The 13,999-nt window shown below is 46.9% G+C and overlaps 1 protein-coding gene across 1 annotated transcript; it reads left to right on the forward strand.

Annotated features, from left to right (window-relative positions):
* The first annotated feature begins 696 nt into the window (after window positions 1-696).
* MUCL3 (mucin like 3) lies at window positions 697-12,117 on the forward strand. Its single transcript, XM_040469433.1, has 3 exons — window positions 697-1,534; window positions 7,495-10,406; window positions 10,909-12,117. Exons 1-3 carry the CDS (start codon window positions 1,453-1,455, stop codon window positions 11,053-11,055), a joined length of 3,141 nt encoding a protein of 1,046 aa, XP_040325367.1. The 5' UTR covers window positions 697-1,452; the 3' UTR covers window positions 11,056-12,117.
* The last annotated feature ends 1,882 nt before the right edge of the window (window positions 12,118-13,999 follow it).

The raw sequence follows: 13,999 nt of genomic DNA on the forward strand, positions 1-13,999 counted from the left end.
ATTAATGAGAAGTTGGCCTGTTCCCTTCTCACTCATTCCAGCCCTGCCTAGGGCTTAGGGACAAGTCACACCAAGTAATGAGAACAATTCATATGTTCTCCCAAAATGTCTCTTTGGTCCTCCCATGAGCCCCACTGCCCTGAGCCCCTGGCTTCTTGACCTTTAGATCTTGACCCCCTCCACTCCTTCTGCCTGCTCCACTTCCCCCAGAAAGGCAGCAGACAGTCCAGACACCCACTCTGTATAGCCGAGTAGTAAGTGCTTACTGATTGTCTACTGTGTGCCAGACACTACCTCAGGTGACGGGGAAAGCAGCAGTGATCAAGACAAAGACCTTGCCTGCAGGGTGCTTACTTTCCATGAGAGGAGACACACTGTGAACAAATCAAGTGAGCCATAAAGAGGTGGTGACTTGGACACCTGGATGCATGACTTTCTCCTTGGCTCCAGTAGTCTGTCCCCCACAACTCCAGCCCCAGGTACTGCCACTTGGAAGTCCAGTGAATGAATTTTGACAGTCTTCTGAACTAACGCTTGCTCTAGGCAAGGAATCAGGAGGAGGGAAAGAGGAAGACTCCAGGAGATTCTAGAAGTGAGATGTCTGCATTTCTATATAGGGGTGATAGGGGCTTGGAGGCAAGTGATGGCTGCTGGGCTGATGTGGGAGAGGAGGGAAGGGGTGGGCTGAAGGCAGAGCCCCTGTACACCAAGCATCTCTACCAAAGAACTCAGCCTCCGTTCCCATCTGCGTCCCTGGTGAGGTGTGTGATGTTGGGTCCTGGGCTTCTGTATCAGTCTTGTAGCTTGTCTCTGTCACTGTCCCCACTGTATCCACATCTTGTGTCATCTCTGGACATCTGGAAGCACCTGTCTCTGCAGTAGTGGACCATGTGAGGTCTTTCCGCTTCTTTGCTCTTTCACCTGATACTCATGGATGACTCCACCCATGGCAAAAAGAGTGACCATGTGTGAATAAGGGGTGTGGAAAACAGGGCTGATGCGAGAGAAGTGGAAGGGCAAATGTGAAGCTGGAGAACCAGACTGTGAATCTCCTCCCAGAACCTGAGCACCCAATCACCCCCCCCCCCCCCGCATCTGCCTCACCCATCAGAGCCCAGTCCTTTTAGAACCCAGCAATATGCTCCCTATCTCCTCAGAGCCCTGGAGGCTGCCCCCACCCAGTCCCCTCTCCCTCTGCTGGGGCTGGGTCAGGAGTCTGCCCATTCTGTATTCCTTTTCCCAGATCCCACCCATTCAGCAGGCGCCCAGGTGCTTGGCTCTGTGACACAGCAGTTGCGGTCTCTTGTTATCAGGGCACCCTTGTGGGGTGGGGCGGTTCCATTTACTTAAGGTTGAGACCTGGGGGGCCCCAGCCCTCATGACGTCAAACATGGATCCATTTAAGCTGAGAGGACCCCAGCCCATGGTCCCTAGCAGCTGTCCAACTCCAACATGGCCCAGCCAGCCCACTGCATCCGCTCCACCTTTGGCCTCCACTGCTGCCTCATCTTCCTTTTAGCTTCTCAGGAGGCAGGTAAGATGCCTTCAGAGGCAAAGGGGTTACCATAACACAAGGAGACAGAAGACAAAGAGGAATTGTTTCTTAGCATTTGTAGGGTTGAATGACCAATCATAGAAATGAATAGCAGGTGAATGTGTGGTGGGAAGGGATGTGGGTATAGGGTTGTTGCATACAGTTGCCTAGGGTGTTCACTGCTTAAGGTTACTGTCTAAGGAGCAGGTAGGAGATGAAATCCAGCCTGTGCTCTGCTTCTCAAGACATAGCCTGCAAAGCTGCACCCACGCACAGAGGGGCTGTTTCCAGTTTACATAAAGACACTGTACAGGCCAGCAGTCTTGGGTAGACAGCAGTGGGGCCTGACATTCGCTGAGCATCTGTTATGTTCAAGGAACTCACATGTGCTCACAGTACTTCATCTCATTTCATCTCCTCAAATCTCCTGAGATGGTTCATATTGCACTTTATAGAGAGGAGAGCATGATGCAGAGGAAGTGAAGGGACTTGTCCAAAGTCATGAAGTTAGAGGGTGGCAAGTGGGGATTCTGCCATTCCACATTGCCTGCTGCCCTCATGGGCCTGAGGTGCATTTCTCTCCCAAGAGCCCTGTTCTATGCCAATCTTGGTTCTATTCTGGACTCTGGCCCATTTAGTTAGTCAGGGCTTTCCTACATTTATAAGCTTAGAAGAATGCCATCTGGCCAATACCAGTAGATGATGTGTACCAGGCATTTACTATGTGCTAGGCATTGTTCTAGGCACTTTGTTCACATTTACTTATTTGATCCTCATAGCAACTCGATAAGGTGTGCATGATTTTGTCCCTATTCTACAGTTGGGAAACATTCCAGAGCTTCAGTGAGAAAAAGTATGTGGAAAAGTTTAATGAGCACAACAGAACCTACAAGTTAAAGTGAAATCACCAAATTAGTTCACTTAGTTAAGAAATAGTTCTGTGACTGACCCCAGGGAGCGGAGAGGTGAAACACAGGAGAAGTCTGGAGGGGACCTGGGTGATTCAAAGGAGGGTCTTCACAAGGTAGACACACACAAATAAATTCAGAGAGACGCAATGTGCTGGATAGGGTCATCCATGGCAACGATGTTGATGATTGCAAACCAGGACCCAGAAAGTTGTGAATCTGGATGCTGCAGACAGTATTTAGGGTAGGGCAGGCAGCAGCTTCTTCTAATAGTATTTGACAGAGGGTGATATTGGAGGAAATTTCTCCTTCCTTGAGCTCAGGTCATGTTGGGGCCAGTGGGGATGGGAGCGAAGGGAACAAGTGGATGGTGGCTGGCAGGGGCAGGAGCTGAGGAATCTTCGAGCTGCCTCTGCTAGGCCTCAGCAGTGCATTCTGTTTGTGCTCTGACTTGTACCTCTCTCCCTATCTCAATGGTCTGGGGACAGAGGCACCAGAGCCGTCCTCAGCCTCCCAATCCTGGGTCTCTTCTCTTCTCCTTCCTGTCATGCTGCTATCCCACCTGCTGCTCTCTGCCACCTTCTGTTATGCTGCTGCCCAGGAAGAAGGATCTGTAGGTACAAAGCAGAAGGGAATGAAGCATGAGACAACTCCATACACATTAACTTTTGAGGAAGATTTGCTCTAGGGCACAGGCAGATGCAGGGCAGACTTGAGATCTGAATTCCAGAATAGGACACTCTGGGCTCTGGGTTTTGTCTGGGGAGATGACTGCTAGAGTTTGCCTGGGTGGAACGGAGGAGAGGGCTGGGGGGAGGGCCAGGGCAGTGGACACTCAGATCCTGTAGAGAAGAGCAAGTAGGTGATAGGTAGGGAGGGTGTGAGACTGGGATAAGGTTGGGGTGGGGTGAGGGTGGAACTGGAATGTGGGGCTGATGGGGCACATGACTATGTCCAGCAGGCAGTGAGGCCAAGGTAGAGAGGGAAAGTGTGATGACTGAGGTGGATGAATACCTTTAGTACACAGTTCTGACCCCTCTCCATCATTTATGCACAGGATTAGTCAATACCCAGATTCAGATAACTGGGTCTTAGAACCCCAGAGTCTGTGGCATGCAGTTGTAGAACCAGAGGTGCAGAAAGTAGATTAAATAATCTCTGAGGGGAGCACAAATGGGGTCTTGGAGCAAGTCTAAAAAGGATGTCTTGTTTTTCCTCTAATAAATGTTATTTGATGTAACTTATCTGACAGAAATATGCTCATTATAGAAAGTGGAAAACTGGAAAAAAAATGAGAAAGAAAAATAAAATATAATAATCCCCAGTTACCCATGCAGGCAACCATTTGAGTATATTTCTCTTTAGTCTGTTTTACTCTGAGTTTTAGGCCATGTACTGAGCTTGTGTTCTATAGACATTTAAAGCATTTACCTGTATTATTGCAAATGGAGTAAGCCATTTTCTAGGGGCAGGACACCAAGAAACACCAGATACACTCTTCTGGGTAAAGCTGCTCTGATGGAGACCCTGCATCATGAATCACTTAGCATGATAAGTGAGAATGAAACATGTTGAACAGACCTTTGGAATTACACGTAGTTTTGATGTGGGATTTTTTTCATTCTTTAATCCAGGCTGAGCATCCATCTTCAGTGTCTTGTGCTAAAGCCAGAGTTTCCTCTCTGCCTATGTATCAGTGACCAAAAAAGTTATTTTGGGGCCATTATTGTAGTTGGCGAAATGAATATCTCACGGTAAAAACTTCCTAGGGAACTAAAATTGCTACTGGGGAGAAGAGATGGTCATCTCATCTTAGGGCAGGGGGGTGGGGTGGGGTGGGTGGGCAATGCAGTTAGTCACTGATTTGCTCCATGGCTGAGCTCAGAACCAAGGAATCCTTTGAGCTTCAACTCAAGACTTAATAACCAATGGTTCCACAATTGTGTGATGTAGATCTGGAATTCTAAGATCTAGTTATCTGAATCTCTTTATTGACTATATAGGCCCTGGGGTTAAATGACAACCAGTATCCCAGAACTGGTAGGTCTTCTAACATCTCAGGGGCTCAATTACTTCATGTGGCAGAAATTACCCTTTGGTTTTCCAACTTATGGAGGTCACAGTTATATATGCTTTTTTACTTAGTGTGCATAACGAGAGGTTGTTGGCACTGCTTCTGAAGAGTTTTCATCAGTCTTAAGATACTGTTAATCACCCATTCAACAAATATGTATGAAGTGCTTCCTGTGGGCCAGACATTGTTCTAAGCTGGAGACATAGCAATGAATGAAACAATTAAAAATCCCTGCCATTGTGGGAAGTATTTATTATAAATAGAAAATGATGAGTGTCATGTTGATAAAACACAGCCAGGGGAAATGGCCCAGGAATATGGGGCTGCCCTTTGGACGAGGTGGTCAAGGCAGGCCTCAGAGGTATGTGAAGCATATGGGACAGGAGAGATACCTGGGGCTGTAGAAGGCCACAGGCTCAGGCTCCCCTTACTACCAGGAGAACAAGGCAAAGTATGAGACTGTTTGAAAGACTATAATTCAGATTCAACAAATGCTTTAAATAATCTATGCTTAAGCTGGTGCAGTTGACATCATTGTTATTTACAGTTGAGGACATGGATATTCTGAATATTTAAGTGACCCAAGCAAGCATGCAAAGCTGGTGAGGGACAGAGCCTGAACTCTAATCTTGTCCTCTGATTCTTTAAAGCCAGTGGAATTTGCCACTGTACTGCTACTGCTCATTTATTCACTTTCTGGATATTTACTCATCCCCTATCACATTTAACAGCATCTGGGGTTTAGTGAGAAGCCTGACTTTGCCAATTATTTCATCACTTTGAACTTCCTTTTCTCACCTATAAAATAGTAAGATCATATGCTTGTCTCACAGGTTTGTGGTGAAGATTAAATAAACAAATGTATAGACAGCATCCTTTAGGCGTTCCACAAGTGCCAGTGTTCTTCCTTTCCCAACAGCTGGGCTGAACTATAGTTTGTGTAGTGTAGTCTTAACCAGTAGGAGCCTGGGTCTGGGGACCCAGAATATGTGTTCAAACTCTAGCTCAACTTTTGACTTGGAGAGTATCCTTGGGGAGATTACTCATTCTCTCTGAACCTTGTTTCCTCATCTATAAAAAGGGGGAGAATAACAAATAGTTCTCAATTTCAAAGGGCTGTTGTGAAAAGTAAATGAGTTAATACATTCATAAGACCTGCCTGTCTCATAGTAAGTGTGCAAGAAAGGTTGGCCATTGCTGTTGCTGTGGGATTGTGTGCAAGTCACCATTCCTCTTGGGTGAAACTTGAAACTTAAGTTTTTTGGCTGTAAAATAGGGAGGTTAATAGCTTGTAACGCTTCTAAAGAGACACATTTTTCTTTCAAGAGGGCAACCTTCATCTATCCAGATAGCTTTAGGTGTGTGAAGAGGGGAGGCCAGTGGGGAACCATAGGGTTGAGTCATCTCATCTACTTCTCTGCATCCAGGCAAAACTTTAACACTAAAATGAAAGTCTCCCATCTCCTTCCTCTATCCATCTTCCATTCCTCTTCTTATCCTCCTCCCATTCATCATCTGTCTACTTTTGGGGAGCCGGCAGATCAGTGACCCTAGAAGAGAATCCAGAAAGAGAATGTCTGTAAGGCAACCACCTGAGCTTTTGGCTCAGAAAAGGTGCCCAATGAATAGTAGCTATCATTGGTATTGCTGCTGAGAGAACCAAGGAATGGAACTAACATAGCGAAGTGAGGGCCTGAAAATTCAGCCATCCTTTCTCTCCCTAACCTCGATTCCCATAAGAGACTTGGGACCCTCATCCCCTTCTTGTCCCACCCATATTTTTTCAAAGAGTTCCCCGGGCCTCTACTCTTCTTGGCAGCAAGGAGGTGGGTGGATTTTGTTTCTTTGTGATTGGGAATGGGTCCAGGTTCTGGTTGCCGCCTTGAGCTAACAGACTGGAAATCTCAGTTACGTAACAACACTATCTCCCTCACTCTTTGGCGATCTCCTGACTAGGTATCAGAGACATCTCCTCTGTCCCCGTTGGTTGTTTTTTTCCCACGTAATTAAGGCCCATATCTGTTTATTGATAGAGGTGTTTTCTCTCACACCCTGTCCTTAAACACAGTCAGTCCCTTCTACAATTCAGCTGCCTCATTCACTCATCTCAGGACTCCCAAGCAGACATCTTTTTCTTTCAAGCGGGCAAACTTCATCTATCCCAGATAGCTTTAGGCGTGTGAAGAGAGGGGTGTCCAGTGGGGGACCATAGGGTTGAGTCATCTCATCTACTTCTCTACATCCAAACCAAACTTTAACACCAAAATGAAGTCTTCCATATCCTTCCTCTATCCATCTTCCATTCCTCTTTTTATCCTCCTCCTATTCATCACCTGTGTCTACTTATTAATCCTATGGCAAGTTCTGCCAGAAGTCTTACTTCAGTCTGTTACACAATTACATTTGAGATGGAGCTGGAATTTTATGGAAAGATGGAGATTCTGATATTTGTTCCCTTTCTTCTCAGCCCTGTCATGGAAAGGGAACTCCATTTCATAAGTATATAAACTCTAAAGGAGCATTTGTGGAACAAAATACCCTCAATATCTGATCTCAAAATCTTGTGATTTGATAGGTAGGGCAGGAAGTAGAGGTTGATAGGCACACAAATAACTGTAAGGTTGGGTTGAAGGTAGCAGGAAAGGGTATTAATAAAGAATTTTTTGAGAATTGAGATGAAACTAGATCTTATATGCTTGGAAGGATCTGGAAAGATGCCATAAAGCCAGAAAGGTCTGAATTTCATAACTGAGGAGTGGAAGTGGAGAAGAGGTGAAGTGGCATTCTTGCTGAAGGCACAACCTGAACAAAGGTCCAGAGACTAGAGGAGAGAATGGGGATTTTAAGTCATAGTATTTTGAGGATACTGGCTGGGGAGATATATCTAGGGTAATAAAGGGACCCTTAGAGGGAGAGGTGGGCAGAGAAACAAGGAAGAAAATAATGGAAGTTTCTTATTTGCCTCTTTTCCTTCACAGGTGCTATCACATTTCAAGAACTTCAGAAAACTGGTGATTCCCCAGCATCTGATAATTTGTTCCCTCCTATTTCAGGCTTTGTTTATAGTGCACCCCCTGATCATACTGCTCTTCAGTCAAGCCATAGCCCTCTAGACCTCACTAAATCTACAGAAACCCATAATCTAAAACGCAATTGCAACACTACACACCATCTCAAGCCGATTTACAAACACATAGGTAATTCCCAAAACTCTACAAGTCATCATGAAGTTCTTCCTACTTCTGAAAAAACCCCGAGCAATCAAGGAAGAGACCCAAATGTTCGGAATGGACGGTCTATTGATCCTACTGACTCTACTAACACACATAAAGGATCGTCTGGTGTAAAATATCCAACGTCAGCACCCAAGATCAAAACAACTTGCCTTAGGTTCAAATCAGTTATAGGAACAGATAAAAGTGTAACATCTTCGAGAAACATTACTTCAGAGAGTAAAAGCGCTACTTCACAGAAGACCATAAATCCTGTCTACAACTCAGGAAATTCGGAGAGCAAAAAAATACCTATGTATTCCTCAGGCAAAAGCACAACAGCCCCATCAGATGAGGTTACAAGAACCCCACGAAGGTCAGAAAGAGCTGGAGATCATACAATAGCTGCTAATCTCAGAACTACAGTTGCCTCAGGCACAACAATGATGAAGACTACAGGACATATAAACAGGACATCACCCATTGAAAAGACCACACAAATACCAGCAACACTTAGAGAACATGGACACAGCACCATATCAGCTCATATAAATATCACAAAATCACTAGAAAACTCACTAGAACATGGAAAAGTAGCCACATTGCCTTATGAGAAGACTCCGGGAGTCCCAACAGAATCTACAAAATATGGAGAAGAGACTACATCAACCAATAAGAAAACCACACTAACCCCCCAAAAGTCCAAGAAACATGGACAGAACACCACTCCGGACAGCAGAAGGATCACAAGGGCCCCAGAAGGGCCCACTGACTATGGTGAGAAGACAACCCCCGCCAATGGGAAGACCATGAGAGCCCCAGCAGGGCCCAAGGACCATGGGAAGACCACCCCAGCCAACAGGGAGGTCACAAGACCCGTGGAAGGGCCTAAGAATCATGAGAAGAAGACCACTACAGTCAACGGGAAGACCACAAATGCCCCAGAAAGCCCCAAGGGTCATGGGGAGAAGACTACATCAGCCAACGTGATGATCACAAGAACCCTAGAAGGGCCCAAGGACTATGGGGAGAAGACCACCCCAGCCAATGGGAAGACCATGAGATCCCCATCAGGGTTCAAGGACCATGAGAAGATCACCCCAGCCAACAAGGAAATCACAAGATCCCCGGAAGGGCCTAAGGATCATGAGAAGAAGACCACTACAGTCAACAGGAAGATCACAAGTGCCCCAGAAGGCCCCAAGGGACATGATGAGAAGACTACATCAGCCAATGGGGTGACCACAAGTGTCCCAGAAGGGCCCAAGGAACATGAGGAAAAGACCACAAGAACTCCAGAAGGGCCCAAGGACCACAGGGAGAAGACCACCACAGTCAGGAAGATCACAAGTGCCCCAGAAAGGTCCAAGAACCATGAGGAAAGGACTACACCTGCCAATGGGATGATCACGAGAGCCCCAGAAGGCCACAAGGAATATGGGAAGAAAACCACAAGAACCCTAGAAGGGCCCAAGGCCTCTGGTGAGAAGACAACGCCAGCTAATGGGAAGACCACGGGAGCCCCAGAAGGGCCTGAGAACCATGGGGGGAAGACCACTAGAGCCCTAGAAAGGACCAAGGACCACAGGGAGAAAAACACCCTGGCCAATGGGAAGACGACAAGAGCCCCAGAAGGGCCCACGGACCATAGGGGGAAGACCACTAGAGCCCTAGAAGGGATCAAAGACTATGGTGAGAAGACAACCCTAGCCAATGGGAAGACGATGAGTGCCCCAGAAGGGCCCAAGGACCATGGGAAGACCACCCCAGCCAACAGGGAGACCACAAGAGCCCTGGAAGGTCCCAAGCATCATGGGGAGAAGACCACCACAGTCAACAGGAAGACCACTAGAGTCCTAGGGGGGCCCAACGACCATAAGGAGAAGACCACCCTGGCCAATGGTAAGACCACAAGAGTCCCAGAAGGGTCCAAGGATGATGGGGGTAAGACCACCAGAGCCCTACAAGGGTCCAAGGACCATGGGGAGAAGAACACAACAGTCAATGGGATGACCACGAGAGCCCCAGAAGGCCCCAAGGACCATGAGGGGAAGACCACTAGAGCCCTAGAAGAGCCCAAGAACCATGGGGAGAAGAACACAACGGTCAATGGGAAGACCACAAGAGCCCCAGGAATTCCCACAGACCATGGGGAGAAGATCATCTCGGCCAACAGCAATACCACAAGAGCCCCAGAGAGGCCCAAAGAACATGGAGAAAATGCCACTCCAGCCAATAAGAAGACAACAAGAACTCAAGCCAAATCTATAAAACATGGAGTAAAGGCCACATTGGCCACTGAGACCACAAAACCCCCAAGAAAACCTAAAGAAAGTGTAGGAAAAAACACAGCTCCCACAGAGACTATAAGACCTCCATTCAATGTCACAGGAGACAAATCTGTCACTAATACCTCTCCTGGTTCAAATAAAACTGATGTTACCTATGGGGTACCCATTGGTTCTTTTACACTCACCACATCTCACATAGAGCTGAGTTCCATCATGTCAGAAGCCCCAGGCAACCAAAACCATCCATATCAGAACAAAGATGGCTCACAGGGAGGTCTTCGTGCTGGAGGAATGAGGGAGAATGATTCATTCCCTGCATGGGCCATAGTTATTGTGGTCCTGGTGGCTGTGATTCTCTTCCTGGTGTTCCTTGGCCTTATCTTCTTGGTAAGGGGCAGGGATGCTACAGGGGAGTGAACCCATGAGACAGGGAGTTGATGAGAGATTATGGATCTGAACAAGAGGCAGTAATTAGCCCAGGAAAAGAGGCATGGTGGGAGGATGGTAATAAAGGGGTAGTGGTGGTGAAAACTTTGGGGAAGGACAATAGGTGCATGAGGCATGAACAGTGGCATTGAAGAAAAGTCTGTGGCTGAGAGAAAAGGAAATTGAATAGGGAAAAACTGGGGGCTGGAGATAGAATCTGGGATATGAGAACAGGGAATATCAGGAGAGGGAAAATTGGACAGAGGAGGGAATTGGAGATGAAGTCTGGGACTTAGTGCATGGGATCTGGGGCTGGAATAAGGATCAAGGTTTGGATGGAATCTTGGGAAAGAAGGAAGCTAAATGGCTAGGATCAGGGAGAGTAGAATTGAAGGGTTATGGGTATTGAGGAAAGCAAGTGGCATGGCAGATGAAACTCATTCCTCCTTTCTCCTAATCACAGATTGCCTGTACGATGAAAACACGCCGTGCACTGGTCCAAAACACAGAGGACAATGACCCAGAGGATGATGGGGGCCCTAATTCCTACCCAGTCTACCTGATGGAGCAGCAGACTCTTGGCAAGGGCCAGATCCCTTCCCCACGGTGATCCTTCAGAAAGGTCCCAGCTCTTCCATGTCCTTCCTAAGATGAGGAATTAGACTCACCATTCCTATTTCCTGGACACCAGGAAGGGCAGAGTACTGGCAGTTAACAGCATTAACTCTTCATCAGCTGTGTTCTTATTGAAACTGGTCAAGGGATGAGGTGATAAGCAAGAAGGAGAAGCAAGAAGGGAGATAAAGAAGAAAGAATGAATAATGCAAGTGTTCTCTGCAGAAGATGGTGGTCTTGGAATGAAAACATGTTTGATGGACACATGGGGTAGACACCAACATAGGACACTGAGTCTTGGGAGGAGCAGCATGACTAAAGGAAGTTTGGGGGCCTTAGAAGGCAATGCCCCATATCTGACTGTGAGTTGGAGATTGAGGACAGAGTTCCTGGGTGTCAGGACCAATCTATAATATTTCCATGTACTATTACTTAGATGTTGTGTATAAGCAGGCTCGTCTTTGACTTCCCAGGACACTTGCCTACCTCCTTTTTAAAATGAAAAAAGTAGAATCTGAGAAGAAAAGAGAACTTATTTCCTTCACCTTCTCTATACCAAGGAGAAAGGAAAATTCCAGAAAAGATAATAAATGTCTCTCATCCAGATGGTTCTTCCCTCTTCCTTCTGAATCCTTTAGTTTTTTCTAAATGTCTACAGTAGACATCCTGCTGGTCTGGCTTTCTGGGTTGTGGGTGGCACAGAGGGAGGGATTTTTGTGTGGTCTGCAGTCTTATCCATTTATCCCCATTCCAGACTGTCCCTGATGGTGTTCCCCACTCATTATTTATTTTCCTGTCAGTTCTACCAAAAGCCAGTCCAGGCTTTTTTCTGGAAGAGTCACTTGCCTTCTCCACTGCCCCCATTCTCTCTCTACTCACACTTTCACCCCAGATTTTGATATTCCCCCTTGTAGGCATATCATCTGGATTTTCTCTCCAACTATTAAAGCCCTTTCACCTATTACTGATTTGGCATAGTGGAAAGAATGAACAGATAATAGATAGCTTCCTATCTATTGGTCTTTTTATAATAAAGTAGAAAATATTTGTAAAGTAAGTACACCATAATTATTGAACTGTCAGTTGGGAGAAGCCTTGACTAGTGTTCCTGACTCTGGCTGTGACCTTACATATGACCTTGAGCAGCAGTGGCTAGAGAACAGGAATTCTTTACTGTCATGGAAAATTAGGCTGAATTTCTACTGCTCCTAAAATGAGTCACTCCTGGATTTAGATAGGAGCCAGCCTGAGTTCCTGCTGGGCCCATCTGCATGGTGCAAAAGCAGGAGAAAATGTGTTCATTAATAAGCCAGTATTTCCATGTACCTATTATAAAATCTGTTGAGCATTATAAATATAAGATATAGTTACCACCTGAGACACAAATATAGGGAAATTAAATACATAATTCACTAAGAGTTCTCACAAGGCAGTACTACACAGAATAAAGCATGACTCTAATGAATTAAACCCAATATTCATGGGCAACTACTACATCCCAAATTTATGTTAGGATACTAGCCCTGCTCCAAAGCCATTCCATGCCCAAACATCACTCCCAGCAGACCAACTGCCCATCACCCACATGGCCTTGGCTCACTCTTACCAAAGGAGGATCAGCAATTTCCCTGACCAGAAAGGCACAGGCCTTCCAAGTTTAACTTCATTGAGAATCAAATAGCAACCCTCTCTGCTACTTTTGGCATTCCCATTTTCAGGAATCTGGAAGTCTACCACAGACAGTGGTCTTAATCTTGACACTCATGCCACTGAGTTATCTGCCAGGGCACACTGCAGGCTCAGGAACTCTCTGAATCTCCCACCAGAGCTCTACTCTGCTAAAGGCAGGATTGTAGCTTGGATCCCAGAAAGATGCCACAGGAACCCCAGACTTGGGTCCCTGGAGAGAGCCCTCTCTCCAGAACACCTGGTTTCTGGAAAGGGCTGGAGTGCCTGGGGAAAAAAGAAAAGGATACCAGGCTTGTAGTCATCCGGGCAGATGGTGACAGCATGCGGCAGCTGCCAGGACAGGAGTGTCACTCTTTCTGGGAGGAAAGTAGATACCCCCTATACCTAGCCTATAACCATTGAATTTCTCCAGCATGGACCCCAATTTAAAAACTAAAACAAGGGGCGCCTGGGTGGCGCAGTCGGTTAAGCCTCCGACTTCAGCCAGGTCACGATCTCGCGGTCCGTGAGTTCGAGTCCCGCATCAGGCTCTGGGCTGATGGCTCGGAGCCTGGAGCCTGTTTCCGATGCTGTGTCTCCCTCTCTCTCTGCCCCTCCCCCGTTCATGCTCTGTTTCTCTCTGTCCCAAAAATAAATAAAAAACGTTGAAAAAAATTTAATAAAAACTAAAACAAAACCAAGCAAGAGCACCTTTGCCCCTAGAGTGCCAAACATTGAATCCCACGGAGGCCTCCCTGCAAAAGGACCCAAATGGAGCTCTGGGGTCAAAGGGTGTGTATTTGGGGGTGTATAGGAGGTTCTCCATCTCACAAGTGCTGCAGGGACTGTGGGCCCCACCACAGCTGCTGATTGTCTCCCTTCCCATTTCTCTCTCCCGCTACAATGCTTACTTGGAAATCTACGGGGGAAATCCTCTGACAAGCTCTCGGGTTGGGCTCTCATTAGAGAAAATTACATAATGAGTGGCAAGGAGGGAATGGTTCCCTCCTCACAAGCTTAATCCCCACATCCCCAGGATAGATCAGTGCCCAAGACCTCTAGGGCTGAAGTGGGCAACAGGTGCAAGGGCAGAGGGGTGAGCCCAGGCAGGGCGGGCCAGGATTGGGGGTGAGGGACAGGGGACCAGAGCAGCCTCCTTCCTTCGCTCTAGGTTCCACTTGGCTGGAGGCTCCTGGATCTCGCTGGGTAACTGAGTGGATTGGTGGTTCAAGGCCAGACACACCCAGGCGCCCCCTCTACTTGGCCACCGT

The sequence above is a fragment of the Herpailurus yagouaroundi genome, unplaced genomic scaffold (assembly GCF_014898765.1).
Source record: "Herpailurus yagouaroundi ecotype Mexico unplaced genomic scaffold, PumYag 150194, whole genome shotgun sequence".
NCBI lineage: Eukaryota > Metazoa > Chordata > Mammalia > Carnivora > Felidae > Herpailurus > Herpailurus yagouaroundi.

Coding starts and splice junctions, on each gene's coding strand:
- MUCL3 (XM_040469433.1), top strand. CDS start 1,453: ATGGCCCAGCCAGCCCACTGCATCCGCTCCACCTTTGGCCTCCACTGC. Junction 1,535..7,494: donor TTTAGCTTCTCAGGAGGCAG/GTAAGATGCCTT, acceptor TTTCCTTCACAG/GTGCTATCACATTTCAAGAA. Junction 10,407..10,908: donor TCCTTGGCCTTATCTTCTTG/GTAAGGGGCAGG, acceptor TCCTAATCACAG/ATTGCCTGTACGATGAAAAC.